The 14934-nt window shown below is 52.2% G+C and overlaps 1 protein-coding gene across 1 annotated transcript in view; it reads left to right on the forward strand.

Moving 5' to 3' along the window:
- Window positions 1-9648: 9648 nt before the first annotated feature.
- The window catches only part of Igsf5 (immunoglobulin superfamily member 5), a 35952-nt gene continuing 30666 nt past the window's right edge, over window positions 9649-14934 (forward strand). Inside the window, exons 1-2 of the mRNA XM_055614832.1 lie at window positions 9649-9874; window positions 12874-12951. Of these exons, the coding sequence (XP_055470807.1) occupies window positions 12894-12951 (58 nt within the window). The 5' untranslated portion in view covers window positions 9649-9874; window positions 12874-12893. The remainder of the gene's footprint in view (window positions 9875-12873; window positions 12952-14934) is intronic.

Raw genomic sequence — 14934 nt, forward strand, 5'->3', positions numbered from 1 at the left:
GCAGGTGCTCTGCCAGGGTCGGGCTCCGCCATCGGCCGCCATGCCTCCCACCAAGGACTCTCCCAATGGAACCACAGCCAAAATAAGCCCTCTCTCCCATGAGTTGCTTTTAATCATGGTGTTTATTCATAGCAACAAAAAGCAACCAATATGTTAAGCATGGAGACTATGTGTCAACCTGGTGGGGTCTGGAGTCATTAGGAGGCACATCTCCACACACAGGTCTGAGGATGTTTACAGAGAGGATTAATTGAGGTGGGAAGGCTACCTCAGAACAGACAGCACTTTCCAGCCAGCAGCCTAACCCTAACCCTAACCCTAACCCAGCGGTTTGAACAGAGAAAATGTATCACGAGGAGGCTGCAAGTCAGAGATCCAGGTGTCCAGGGGCAGCCTGGCTCCAAACAGAAGGATTCTTCCCGGTGCCCTCAGGCTTTTGTAACCACACATCTTCTTTATGGATGCATCTTCGCTCTAGTCTCTGTTAGCCAGAGCCTGACTTGTTCGGGGTCTCCCCACATGGTCTTTCTTCCCCGAGTCTCCGAGGCTTACTCTAATAACCTGGTTTGAACTTGATTAATGAGGAATGGTTCCATTCCCAAATAAGGAGACAGCTACAGGTACCAGAGGTCAAGACTCAGGCATGCCTGTTTTGAGGAGTTATATTTCAAGCTGTAATAGCTTGCTTGATGGATGGTCCTACCTGAAGCCAAAGTAAATTTAGTTCTCCTAAACAAGAAGAGCCCCTCTGAAGCTAACAAAAATATCTGGGGAGTTTTGTTTCCTCAGCAACTAGCAGCTCTGGTGCAAGTACCTATGGCCATAAAAGGACGCCATGCTTATTTCTCAGCATACTGTGCTGTGGCCATCATCAAATCATGCCTGAGGCAAGATTCATCAGTAAAAATAGAACAAAATAAACTAGACTCCGAGCTCCCCAAGGTCTATGCTTCTCTCTCCTTTGTTTTCAAAACACACTTTGCCTTTGAAAATCTAAGATTGTTGTCAAGGCCAGCTCCCGCCTCCCTTTTTGCCAGTTGTTAGTGTAAGACCTTGTGACTCTCAGGATAAGCACCCATGTGGGGCTCCTGGAGTAGGGCCTGGGGCCAGCAGAAGCCCTTAAACGCACTATTTTGTAAGACCTGGGGCAAAACGCCACTGTTGCTTGTGCTTTTTCCTGGGGGAGACACAAACACCTCCTCCGAGGCACCGGTGCTGAAGGAGGTCCATCCCGGGGGTCAGCGAGTGTACTGAGCTTATTGAGCAGGGGAGGGCCATACAGGGTGACCCCAAAGCAGTCTCATAACCAGCCTCACCCAGCAGGCACGGTGGCTTCTCACAGCTGCACATGCAGGGCCACAGGGTCTAAGCTCCCCAGGCTGCATATTCCAGCGGCTGCTGAGACCACAAGGCCACATACGCCTAGGGCAGAGTCCTGAAAGTGTGTGCAAGTGTGTGTGCGCGCAGGCATGCGTGCGCACATGTGTGTTCAAGCCCACGTGTGTGGCGCAGAAGGGTGGCTCAGGGCAGTTTCTGATGACCTTCCTTACCCTGCCCACGGGGGTGTCAACAGGTGCCACTGGCAGCCGCAGCCGCTGCTGCTGAGGATGTGAAAGTGTGTGATGATAGAAGCACACCACTCTGCAACAGTCACGGATGCTTGTCAGCTGGTCAGGCTGCCCCAACAGGCTTCTTGTCACCAGGAGGATGGTGGAGTCTTGTAAGCTCAGGTACAGATTTGGGTTCCCACTGGCCCAAATGCTGTGGTTCTGATGTGACCTCCCATCCAGGGACCTGTATTTAGAGGCGTGGAGATGTGTGGGTACAGGAGGACCTGGGGTAATCTCTCAGGTCAGTTAGGCCTATCTGGGATTGTCTATCTGGCATCTGGTTTGGAGATATCTCACTCATATAGGTTCTTGCACATCCTCTGCATTCACAGGGCCCAGCCTGGCTAGTGCCAGGCCCTTGAACCTGGCTGTGGTTTGGATCTGAAGCAACTCCCAACCCAAAGACCCAAGTATTAAAGACGTGACCATCAGCCTGTGCAGATATTGGGAGGCGGTGGGGAGGAAGTCCGGCCACTGGAGACATTTTCTTGAGAGGGATACTGGGACCCTAGCCCCTCTTCTCTCTCTCTCTGCTTCCCAGCTTCTCTTTGGTCAGCAGACCACGCCTGTCTCCCACATGCTCCATGATGCTCAGCCTCATCACAGGCCTGAAGCCTGGGGGTCAAATAACCAGGGACCAAAGCCCTGGGCCAGACAAACTCCTTCTCCTTCCAAGCTGGTTTCCGCACGTGCTTATTCTCACTGACAAGAAGGTAACGCAAACCTCTGGAACTGTGAGAGAGCTCCTTTCTTGATAACTTAGCTTGCCTTAAGAGCTGTGCTGTGGCAGAAGCAACGACAGAAGGCGAGTGAGCCTGCCCAGGGTGCTGTCAGCACAGGCTGAATCTTCTCACAGATGAAACGATCCAGCCATCTGCCCTTGGCCCACACGTCCTTCAGCCGTCCTGCGTCGGCAGGGGTGGGTTCTCAGTCTACACCCCCAGTGTAGACCCTGCCTCTCGATGGAGCATCCTGGTGTGAATGTGGAAGGCCAGGTCATAGCTGTCCCCAGTGAGGCACCCCCCCCCCCCCCGTGGTCCGCTCCTTTCCAGTGGGCTAGTTTATGAGTAGATGCCAGTGCAGGACAGAGGACAAAGCATCCTGGGTGTGAATGTGGTAGGTGAGGTCACAAATGTCTCCTTCTGAGGCACATCCTCTGCAGCCCCTTTTCCTTTGGGTAAGATTGCTGTGAATATGGCGGCATCACAGGACAGAGGGTGGACTGACATGCAGCCTTGGGAAGCCGAGAGGTTCTTTCCAGCTGGTGGCAGAAGAGGAACATAGGAACAGGGCTTGCTGTGCTGTCCCGGCTTTGAAGATGGGGAGTAGAGACAAACGCAGCCTGGCTAGAGTCTAATGGGACCCTGATGGGGAGAACCACACCGCAGAGCTGGGGCCTCTTCCCCCAGAACTGCAAGGCACTGACTGAGCTCTCCTGCAGCCTGCTGCAGCTGTGGCGGTTTATTCCTTGGCAATGGAAACCTGATAGGGTGACATTGCTTGAGGGTCTAGGCGCTTCCATTTCGGGGCTCTCAGAAGTAATGGCCCTAACAACCCCAGCTGCCTTCCCATGAGGAAGCTCCTGCAAACTCACAGAAGGGTCCGCATGGACAGGAGCCAAGGCTCTCAGCTCACCCCAACCAGGCTTCTTGGGATCAGCCAGGGTGGCTGTAGTGCTCTGAATGAGGCCCCACAGTCTCATGTATTTGAGTGTTTGGTTCCCAGTTGGTGGAACTGTTTGGGAAGGATTAGGAGCTGTGGCCTTGTTGGAGGAGATGTGTCACTGAGGATGGGCTTTGAGGTTTCAATAGCACAGGCCAAGGTCAGTCTCTTTCTCTGCCTGCAACTTATGGATCAGCCGTGAGCTCACTGTTCCTGTGCCACGCCTGCCTGCCTGCCTGCCACTGTGCTTCCCAGCAGGGTGGTCATGGACTAACCCATTGAAATGGTAAGCAAGGCCTGAGTCAGTGCTTCCTTTATAAATGGCCATGGTCACGGTCTTGGCACAGCATTGAAGTAACTAAAATGCTGGCTGTTCCTCCAGCAAAGGGCCCATGTGACCCAGAAGGAACCCAGGAGTGTGGAAAGGTTTGTTTGCCAGCTTGGGAGGATTTACAGTTTCTCTGAAGCCTTCCCTCTCCCACATGCAAATGTAAAATCCTTTCAAGAGAATAACTGATGGGAAGACCTGCCCTCCATGCAGGCTCTTACCAACATTCGGCCTCAGGACAAAGCAGTCCAGTGAGGGACCAGTGTGAATGTCATTGCTTCCTCTTAAGCTTTCTGATCACCTCCCCTGATGCCAGCAGAGTCCATCTGCTCTAGCCTTTCTAATGGACCAAAGGCCAGAGACTCTCCAGGGAGTTCTGGGTGCTCATCACTGGATCTGGGCTGCTGGACCGGGGCTGCTGAGGCACCAGCTTCCTGGACTGAGCAGCTACAGAATTCTCAGCTTCCTCTGGGTGCCCTTGGCCATTGCTGAATCACCCAGCTCCGATTGTGATTGCCAGTTCAATAAAGCCCCAGACACGCGTGCTCTGTTGGCAGAGAACTCTTTCTGCCGCAGAGAACTCGGGTTAATGCACCTTCCTAGGCTACGGAATAACAGACTGTCCTTTCCTGCCACTGAGATCTGTGGTGGTGTAGACTGAGTCTCCTGCTGTCTGCCACCCCCAATGCTGATCATGTCTCTGGCGACACGTTTGATGCTAATAGTGTCACATCCATTAAGGACCGAGTTTCCCGAGGGAAGATGTAGCTTCGACAACCGCAAGGCGACGCTGCTCTGGTCCACTGTTCCCCCAAGAGTGACAGAGGGCATTTGGTGGACTCTTGACGGTAGGAGGATTGATGAGCCAGGTATGCCACACTCAGAAAAAAACAACTTTTCTGCCAAGCGTGCAATGTGGTGAAGCGTCTCAGACCACTCAAGTGGGTCTGAAACAGGGCTGAGAGCAGAAGTCTATCCCTGGCTCTAAAGGGAGCAGGGTTTTGACACGATTCTAATTAAAAGAGCCAAATGCAAAGTAAAAGGAAAGGCCTTGTGCGCGTGCACCTTCATCTCGGTTTGCAGTTTGGGGACCTGCGGCCGGCGTAAGCTGAACCAGATGGGTGTTCCTCTCGCTGTGGTGATACAGTGTAATGATGTGGCCATGGTGTCACTCATTATTGTGAGCCACTAAAACACTCTTCCCGAGTGGCTTTTAATGATATGAAGCCGTGGTTTTAATAGAGCCTTGAATTAAAAAGGCTGTAAGACTGCGTATACAGCTGCTATATCCTTCTATACAAAAGACAGAAATGTATAGTTGCTGAATTGAAATGTTTTTAACAGTTAAGGAGCTTTAGAACACATGATTTTTCAGTAATGATTGCTCCATCTGTAAAACAGAACACTGATTGGCCTCTTAAAGAACACAGAGCCTGTGCCTACCCTGTGGTTGCGCTGTACTAGCGGCTGGGGCTGCTGGGGAACACCGGCGTCAACACCCAGGTGTCAAGCCTGAAGCCAGCAGTGCCCTGCTGGGCAGTGTCTGCCAGCCCCACCGTTTGCCAGCACCACAGGCTTCTCCAGCGAGTCATGAAAAAATCAACCTTAGGGCTGTGTGGCTCAGCTGCTAGAGTGTGCACCTAGCACTCACGAGGTCTCTGCTCAAACCACAGAAAAGCTGCGAGGGAGATGGAGGCAGAAGGTCAGAAGTTCAAGGTCACCTTGGCTACAAAGTTAGTTTGAGGCTAGCCTGGGCTACTGTATGGGACCCTGTCTAAGCAAACGGAAGGTAACACTAAGGATAATAAACTACATTTCAGAGCAGCTTTAGGTTCACAGTCAAAGTGAGCGGGGACTCACATTTTGGTTCCCTCCATGCACAGCTCTGCCGTCTGACCGTGGGCTTGCTCTCACTCTCATCCTCATCAGGGTACTGCAGGTCTCACTCTGGCTGGGGGACACTCTGGGTTTGGGCAAACACCTGTGACATGCATTCAGATTTCACCCTCACATGAAGCAGGAAGCCCCAGTCCTTACACACACACAGACACATACAGATACATACACAGACACGCACACATACACACAGAGAGACACACAGACACCTACACACACACATACACACACACACAGAGGGACACACACACACACATACACACACACATACACACAGAGGGACACACAGACACAGACACACACACAGACCTACATAAACAGACACACACAGACACCTACACAGACCCAGAGACAAATACAGACAGACAGACACACACACACTGCACTTTGCCAATTCAGCTCTTTCCCTGGGTTCCTGCCAACCACTGAGCTTACTATTAACCTTATAGCATCAGCTGATTTCCCCCTGGAACTAACCCTGCAGAGACCACTGCGTGTATCCTCTCTGACTCACTTCCCACAGTGTTTACCGCTACAGGAATAAAAACTGCAAGCAGGCTGGGTGCGGTGAGTGGAGCACTCTCCTGTGACATCAGCACATGGAGGGCGCCAGCAGAAAGGGGGGACCTCTAAGGGGACCTGTTCCACACGCACCGGCCCGCTGCCTCTAGATGGCAGGGTGTGCGGAATCATCTTCCCCTTTAATTTATTTACTTGGTCACCTTACAGCAGGGATGGAGGCCCCTCCCTCCTTCCCTCCCAGTCCCACCCTCACTCCCCTTCTTTTTTCTCGCCAACCCACCGTGGTACCTCAAGTCACAGCAGAACCAAGCACATTCTCTCCCATTGAGGCCAGACAAACAGCCTGGCTAGGGGACAGGGATGCAAAGGCAGGCAGAAGAGTCAGAGACAGCCCCTACTTCTACTGTTAGGGGACCTGCTACAGATGTGCAGGGGTCTGGGCCCAGCCCATGCACGCTCTTTGCATGGTGCTTCAGCCCCTGTGAGCCCCCGTGGGCCCAGGTTAGTTTACTCTGTAGGTCTTCCTGTGGTCCTTGGTCCCTCTACTCCTTCAGTTTTTCCTTCTGCTCTTCTAAAATACCCCTTGGCCTATTGCTTGGTTGAGGGACTCTCAGAGGTTCTCCCATCAGCTATGCTGGGCTTCTGTCTGCAAGCAATAGTGTCAGGCGCTGGCTCTCCCATGGGTGGGCCTCAGGTTGGCCCTTCCCTCGATGTTTGTCTTTGTCGCCGCACTACTTATAGGCAGGACAAACTTCTGGTCAGAGGTTTTGTGGGTGCGTGGTGTCCCCTCCCTCCACTGGAAGTCCAGCCTGGCTGCAGAGCTGCTTCAGGCTCATATCTCCTGCGGCTAGGAGTCTCAGCTAAGGAGGGCCCAAGGGAGGACGTTCGAATCTCACTCAGAGGGGACATAAAATAGACATCTGAAGTAGATGGGGGAGGGACCCGGGTGGGAGAGGGATAGGGATAGTACGCTTTATCATTAAGAATAATGAATAAAGAGTAATGGGCCTGGTCGGGCGCAGACCTGTAATCCCAGTTACTCAGCTGAGGCAGGCAGAATCCAAGTCCAAGGCCTGGCTGGAACCTTGCAACGAGGTTAAGTCTGTCTGGGCAACTTAGAACTTATCTCAAACTAAAAGTACCCTTTGGACTAAGTGGTTGTGAGCCACTGGGAATTGACCCTGGGTCCTCGGGAGAGCAGCCAGTGCTGAGCGCTGAGCCACCTCTGCAGCCCCTGGCTCATAAAACACTGATGAACTTGGACCAAGTTAGTAAGCTGCCAGACCTTCATATTTAAAGCAGACACGTGCTGGCTGTTCACCGTGCTGCCATGCTGTGGGGTCTCAGTATGTTCTGTTGTGAAAGTTTCTTCCTCTTTGGGCCGGTGATACGCCTCAGCAGGTAAACCTGAGTTCAAGCTCAGGACCCACAGGTAGAAGCAGAAATGCAACCGTGGCGAGCTGTCTTCTGCCCTAATGCACACATACTCACCAATAAATGTAAAAGAACAAAAACAACTTTTCTCCCTTTTGCTTTCCTGCATTTCCTTGTTTTCTGTAGGGAATGTACATCACCTCTTTAATGAGGAAAATAATTAAAGCTTTTCATTAAAAATTTAAATATATTATGTGGGATGGCAAGATTAGAGAGGCTTTTCATTCTTTTCTCTATGGGACATTGACCTAATGTGGAATTGCTGTTCCCCGGGCTGGAGAGACGTTGGTCTCTTGGCTTTTGTAGAGTACCCTGGGTTGGTTCTCAGCATTCTTAATTACAGCCCCCCCCCATAATTCCAGTTCAGGGGACCCGGTACCTTTCCCTGGCCTCTGTGGGTGCTGCAGGCATGTGGTGCACATACAAGCATGTAGGCAAACACTCATGCACATAGAATAAAAAAACTAATCTTTAAAAATTAGTCTTTCTGGAGGCAGGATAGAGTTGAATGGTGGCTCACTTATTTCATGTTTTCTAAATATCTTCCGTAGTCATATACATAAAATCCTCAAAAAAAAAAAAAAAGATAAAATGATGGCTGTCTTGAAAGTCTAGAATGAAACATGTGATGAAGATTTTCTCTCAAGGCATCAGTTGGTAAGGGGACCACCATGGTGTTGGAGCAGGGTCATCAGAGAGCTCAGAAAGAATGCCTCTCACTCCATCATAGACAGCATCCTGCAGCTGAGGGCTGTCAAGAGTTGTTTCTCAGAGCCCAGGCATCTCGACATCCTTTCCCAGTCCCAAGGTTCTCATAGCTTCCCCCTTTGTGTAGCTGAATATAGACTGGAAGCCTGGCCAGCTGTCTGGAACTTTCCGTGTGTACATCTGAGACCACCCCAGCTGTTCCTCTCTACATCAGGGCCTTCTGGCCTCTTCAGGTTCCATAGAATCCCGGGCCTCCTATCATTGCATGCTGTCTGATCCACACTGTCCCCTCTGCCCAAACACTGGCTGGTTGGTGTCTCGGTCCAGCTTGCTTCCCCTGGCCACCTAGCATATGCACACCCACCGAGGCCAGCCTGGTTTGCTGGGCTTCCCAGGCCCCTGGCCCCTCTCCGCTTTCCCTCAGAGCCTGCCTGCTGTCCCAACTGCCTCATGAACATGTTATGCAGATCTGAAGTTTGTGAATTTAAAATAGCAAGGGCCAAAAATATTGCTGAAGTTTCTCTTCGTGCTCAGACATATGCTAGGATGGCAGAGCTTCCAGATCTGTTTTTAAAGATCCCTGGCAGTGTTTCCTTTCAGAGGGGTGTCTCTTGAGTAGACAGAGGGCACATGGGTGGGGTCACAGTCCATGCTTAGTCCTTGAGGAAGGAGTGGGCTGCAGTCCCAGCTCCTTCCCCAGGGGCTGCTGAGGTGCCTGCTCCATCTGCACTTCTCAGACAAACGCTCTGCAGGGAAGTGAGATCCGCAGGCAAGAGGATCTCCAGTTGAGAGGGAGTAAGGAATAGTTTATTCGCAGCCAAATGTGAGGGAGGCTGGCCAGAGCAACCAGATTCACTTTTCCTTCAACAACAGGTTCCCTGGCAGAAGGGGCCACTTGCACTTTTCATCTCAGAGCAAAAGACAGTCATGGATCAGATGCCCCTGTGGGCACTTACGGTGATGCCGAAGTTGCTGTTCTGTGTTTCGGCCCTGTGTGACAATATCATCAGGCCTTAGTGTGGTGGAAGCAATGGTCTAAGTTAGTAATTCCGAGGTTTTTACTCGCTAGGCCAAAAGGATGCTACAGAGATGGTAGCCCAAGATAGGCTGCTCCTTGATCTACAGCATTCGGACTCCCCGCAATCAGGAGTTTCTCCTCTGCCAATCAGCCTGCAGTCTTTAATGGGAATCTTTCTCTCAGAACTTCAGCTTACACTCCTAAAGGCTGTCAAAGCCCAGCTCACTCCCGCTGAGGGCTGTCCTGTTTGCTTGGGGAGGGAACCGGTTTCACCAGCCCCTGTGCCTCTGTTAGAGGCAGGTGGATGGCCAGGCCAAGGTATTTTGGCTCAGCCTTTGGGGCTGACTGAGCCTGGCTCCAGCTGGTGGCAAAGGACGCCTGAACCAGGATCTGGGCAGCCTTGACCCCAAGGACTGGGAAAAGGCTCCCTCTGGGAGGCTCCGCCTCTGCTTCAGAGCCTGGGCCTGGACTTCCTGTGTTTGGTTAAGAAGGAAGGTCCCTGCAGCTAGGGGCGCTCACACCATTCTGCACCTCCACGTTTATAGCCTGGGCATTGACAGCATAGGGCCACTGTGCGAGGAACTTCCTGTTCCCGGTGAGGAGTATCCAGACAGAAGTGTTCCTGTGTTTGTGTGCAGAGCAGCGAGCGGCCAGGAAGTCCTGTGTGAACAGAATACAGAGATTTACCTGCCTGAGGTAAGGGAGGCAAGGCCACAGATGGGTGTTTGTCAGTGGGTCTCCTCAGACTCGGTGGGTGCCTGGTAGGCCATGGCTCCCCGCAGAAGTGCACAGTGTTTGCCCTCCAGCTTCCACTGGGTTGAAAATTAAACAGGGAGGCAGCTCTCAGAGTTCAAAATCCCAGTAATTTGTCAGTGAGCAGCTCTCTGCTCAGACCTGTTCTGCGGTTACTCTAGGGCTCTGCTGGGATTCAGAATGGCCTCAGGAGCCATGAGATGAGAAGGCAGTTTCCTCATTCCCTGACAAATTTGTAAATGCCACCCTAAGAGGAGGGTATTCTGTTGCCATTGAGGGCTCTGAGAGACCAGGCCACAAGGAAAGTCAGGGTCCTAGTGAGGAGGGAGAGCCCAGTGAGGAGAGAGAGCCCAGTGAGGAGAGGCACAGTGAGGAGAGAGACAGTGAGGAGAGACACAATGAGGAGACACAGTGAGGAGAAACACAGTGAGGAAGCAACTCTGGATTTGGGCCCACAGAGTTGTGGGCTCTGAGGTGCAGCAGAAATGCCGGGGTTGGAGAAGGCCCCGGGCTCAGCTCTACCAAGCAGGTTTGCTGTCCGAGAGAAGCCTTTGGCTGAAAGCGCACGTTTAGACCCTGAGGAGGCTCTGCAGTTCAGAAACAAGGAGCAAGTTATGAGGCAGCAGGTTGTGGTCTCTCTTTCCTGCTGCTGGGAGACCTGTCAGCTTTTCTCACTGTTTTTTCCCTGGTAGGCCAGTGCGGAGTGGGTAGGAGGTCACTGAAACTTCCAAAGACTTATATTTTTGAAAAGATGGTAGTTTTTCAACAAAAATCGGCCATTCAAAGCTTTCTGCAGCAAAATGAATGAGAAGGTGATCTCAGGTTTGGGCCAGACCCCTGCAGAGGATTAGCCAGGGCTTCCAGCCTCGGTCTCTACTTAATCAAAGTCACAGGTGTGAGTTTGACTATCTTGCAAACACACCTGTTTTGATGACGTCAAAGAGGCACACTCTCAAATGCTGTGTGCACAGGCATCCTGTTCTGCTGCAGTGGCTCAGTTGCTGGCTCCCGGATTCTGCTGCTGGCCTGGGACAGCTGAGGAGCAGCTCAGCTATGGGACAGGGAGCGAGTTCCCGAGGGGAGTTCTTTCTGGGTTAAAGAATGTGCCTTTGTTCTGTAGCTGATCCAAGTCACTATCAGTGGTTGAAGCATTTCCTGTTGACCTTTGCCCATCCCTCGTTGTGACAGTTGTGAGTGACTGTCAGTAAAATCTGCAATTTTCAGGCTGGCAATAGTGGTACACACCTGTGATCTCAGTACTCAGAGATGGTGGCAGGAAGTTCAGGAGTGAGAGGTCAGCCTTTGCTCCACAGTGTGTCCGAATCTAGCCTGAGCTACACAAGGCCCTATTTTCAAAACAAAACAAAACAAATCAACCAATCAAAACAAAAACAAGAAAACTGATGAGGCTTTCAGAACTGGGCAGCTCAGTTTCCCCTCCTCTCCTGCTGACCAGGGCATTGCAGGTCACTGAGGGAGGAATTTCCTTGCAAGCTTGTGCTAACTGAACTTGAAAATTAGCGAATGATTTATTTGCTGCCTTGTGAGGCTGGATCTGGCCCCGGGTGCAGACTCAGAAGGCATGACTTCAGTAGCATCTTTCTGCCTGGAGACCCCATGGACGGGCACATCATTGTGTTGAGGCTTCAGGCCCGCAGAGGGATGCAGCTTAGTGCGGGCAGGGATGGGGTAGTTAATGTTCAGTACCCACACTGAGGTTGGGAGGCATCAGAGAGACAAAGGGTGGAGCCCGCCCTCATCCCCGTTCTCTGAGCTGGGGTACCTGGGCATGAGTTTAGGTATAAAGGGTTAATCACAGGCCTGAGCATCGTCGCTGCCCGACCGGACACTCTCTTATTCAGCATTTCTCAGACATGCATGGCCTGAGAGGTGCCAGCCATGTCCTCTGCCAGTGTGGTCCTCTGCCAGCCGTGATGCCTCTAGGACACAGGAGCAGAGGATTAGACAGGTGTATCCCAGGGCACTAGGGGACCTGGCACTGCTCAACAGGCTGTGGCCACTGCGTTGATGTCACACGAGAAGCGAGAGGCTCCCTTTGTCAGTGCGTGTGAGTGGTGGAAAATTTTTGGGAAAACAGGCCCTGGCCTGAAGCCAGGAGTGACGCTTTTGCGGACAGCTCACAATGGTTCAGGGTACCAAGTCAGTGCCAATCTCTTCAGAGGGACACACAGCACCGTGAGAAAACAAAAGGAAAACAAGGTATGAGGGACGGGACGGCAAAAGAAGCAGGGGTCAGAAGGACAGTGGACCCCAGGGGGCCTCCTGAGCTGCAAAACAGCCAAAGGAGCTCACTGCATCTTCCCCAGCCTCCATGAGTGCCACCTCATCCTTCCCACTCACACTGTGTGGGGACCCTGTCTGCAGCTCCTCAGACATGCCTGGCATGGCCCCACCCCAGGCCCTTCTTACCTGCTGTCTTCTCTGTCCTTCCCACTAACGTGGGAAGCAGTGGTTGCTGCCTGGGTTTGTGGTGACAGCTAATGCCTCTGGCTTACACCTGCCTGGTTCTCTCTCCCCGCACTTCCCCACCTTCTAATTGTCTCATGTTCCCTTGTGAGGTGAGCTCAGGATGGGCAGGGTTGTCTTGGAGGTGGAATGAGGAGCAGGCAGCTTGGGTCCTCTCGGCAGCAGCACAGGGGCAGGCTGTCCTCCTGGACTCTTGCCAGCCATAAACGGGCTCAAGGGTGTGTCCTTCAGGACTCTCTGAGGTGAACTGCAGCAGAGTTCCTGGAGGTCTGTGTGAACAAGTGATGGGGACACCCCCAGTTTCCCACCAGATGCATTTGGTGATGGGCCCCAAAATGCATCTTCTGAGAGAGCACTGCTCTGCCTCAGATGCAATGCCCCTGAGGTATCCAGAGTGTGGAGCTGCACAGTAGGTCCCCTTGGTCTGAATGTCACCTGCTGCCTTCATCCTGCAGGTACGGAAGATCATGCTGAGATGGAGGGCAGCTGGAGAGCTGTCCTGGCTGTGCTGGTCATCCTGGCTGGACTGACAGGTAGGAGGAATAGGCGGGTGGGCTGTTTCCAAACTTCAGAAGCAGGGCAGAAGAAAGGATGAGCAGAAGATGCGGCAGGACAGGCTACAGCTGGTCCTCCTCAGGTCTCCTCCCTCCAGCTGGTCCTCCTCAGGTCTCCTCCCTCCAGCTGGTCCTCCTCAGGTCTCCTTCCTCCAGCTGGTGCTCCTCAGGTCTCTTCCCTCCAGCTGGTCCTCCTCAGGCACTCCTCCCTCCAGGTGGTCCTTGTCAGGAGCTCTTCTGCATCTCTGTTTCATAGGCTCCTCCTCAGGAGCTCCCATTTCTGCCATTGTGACTGGGCCTCTTAGTGCCTTTGTCTCCCACATGATCCTCTCTAGAGCTTTCCCTACGTGTACCCCATTAGGCACCTGAGGCTGTCACATGAACTATTTCAGTCTTGGCGTTCCTACAGGCTTCCCACCTCTCCAATGTCTCTGTGTCTCTCAGGGATCTGCTGGCTGAAGGGCTCCTCTCTTTGGAAGTCTTCTTGACTTGTGATATCTAGGGTGGGTCCCCAGCCTCAGCCTGTGGTAGTTCTCTGACCCTCATTATAGTCTTGCTACCATGAGTCCTTCAGGGCTTCAGCTGGGGTGGACTCCAGGCGACCCAAGGCCTGGGCAGGACGGGCTGACCTGACTCTGAAGGTCTCCGAATCCCTAGAGTCTGTGCACTCAGTTTTGGGTTAATTAGGCCTTGACTCCTGTCCACTGCCTCCTGGGCCTGCCTTCTCATTTCTCTGTGTCTCCTGTCATGGCAACCTGAGAAGTCTGCTGCTTATAATAGAAGAACAGAACTAATGCACGGACATTTGCAGGCCAAGGTACCCTGGACAACGTGTCATAAACCTAGCCACCCTGGTGACCAGCCTGGAGATAAGAACACCCAGTGACAGCTCCATCTGCCCCTGCCCTCCCCAGATGCCCCAGTTCTGTTCACCGCGCGGGTGGCCATGCTTGTCAGGCTTCAGGAGCTGTGTTCCATTCTGGGTGGGTGAGCCCTGAGGTTTGCAGACCTGGCTTTGCTGGTGTTAACTGAAGTGAGACGAGTGAACCTAAGTGGGCAGGAAGTAAAACCGAGGGAAACTAAGTCAAAGCAGCAGTGTGTGACGGGCAGTTGTGAAATTCCACCCTTGGCTGTGTCCGCATGGGACGCCTAGGAGCCCCTGGCTGACGACTCTGTTCTCACCGCACACAGCGAGACGCAGCCGGCAGGACAGTTCCCAGGAGACTCAGAGGAAAGCAGCCTGGGAACAGTTAAGGGAGTGAGCCTGGAGCTAACAGTCCACCCCTAATCCATGCTTTAGGGATAGTTGAGGTTACAAATGTCTGTGAAAGATTGAAGAGAAATAGATGAGCTCTGAGCTTCATTTTTATACATACTATATGTTCAGAAATAGCTAATCAGAAATATATAATCAGTCAGAAATACATATAATCAGAAATATAGTCAGCAAAATATAATCATATATATATTTATGCATATTGAGCCTTAAGTACTAGTTTTGAGTCAAGACGGGTCTGGTTTGAGATTTGAAGATGGCTGTATCAGGAGGGCTGAGTATTATGGGCTAGTTTTAGGGTCTGCAGGGAGAGTTTATAATGGACCCTGAACCTCTTCTATGTCTCACCTGGAAAGTCTTGCGGCTGGTTGACTATCCTTGCTTACAGACTTGTTCTGTGGTCTGAGGAAGCATCCACACACCTACAGGGCTCTTCCAAGCCTTCCCTCCTGGCCACTCTCCCTTTCTTTGCTTTCTTCTCCCATCCCCGCCATTCTCCTCCCTACCTTACCTACAGTATCATGGCCTACCCAGATCTTCATGACCTCATCTGTTTGCTCAGTAAAGATTCACAGAGCCTGGTACGTGCCAGATAGCTGAGGCATAGACACCCGAGCTTAGAGCAGGTAGGACAGGCATTGAGTGAGAGCAGAGCCATAGCTGAGGCATAGACACCAGAGCTTAGA

This window comes from Psammomys obesus, unplaced genomic scaffold (assembly GCF_907164565.1).
Source record: "Psammomys obesus unplaced genomic scaffold, mPsaObe1.curated_primary_1811, whole genome shotgun sequence".
Taxonomy (NCBI): domain Eukaryota; kingdom Metazoa; phylum Chordata; class Mammalia; order Rodentia; family Muridae; genus Psammomys; species Psammomys obesus.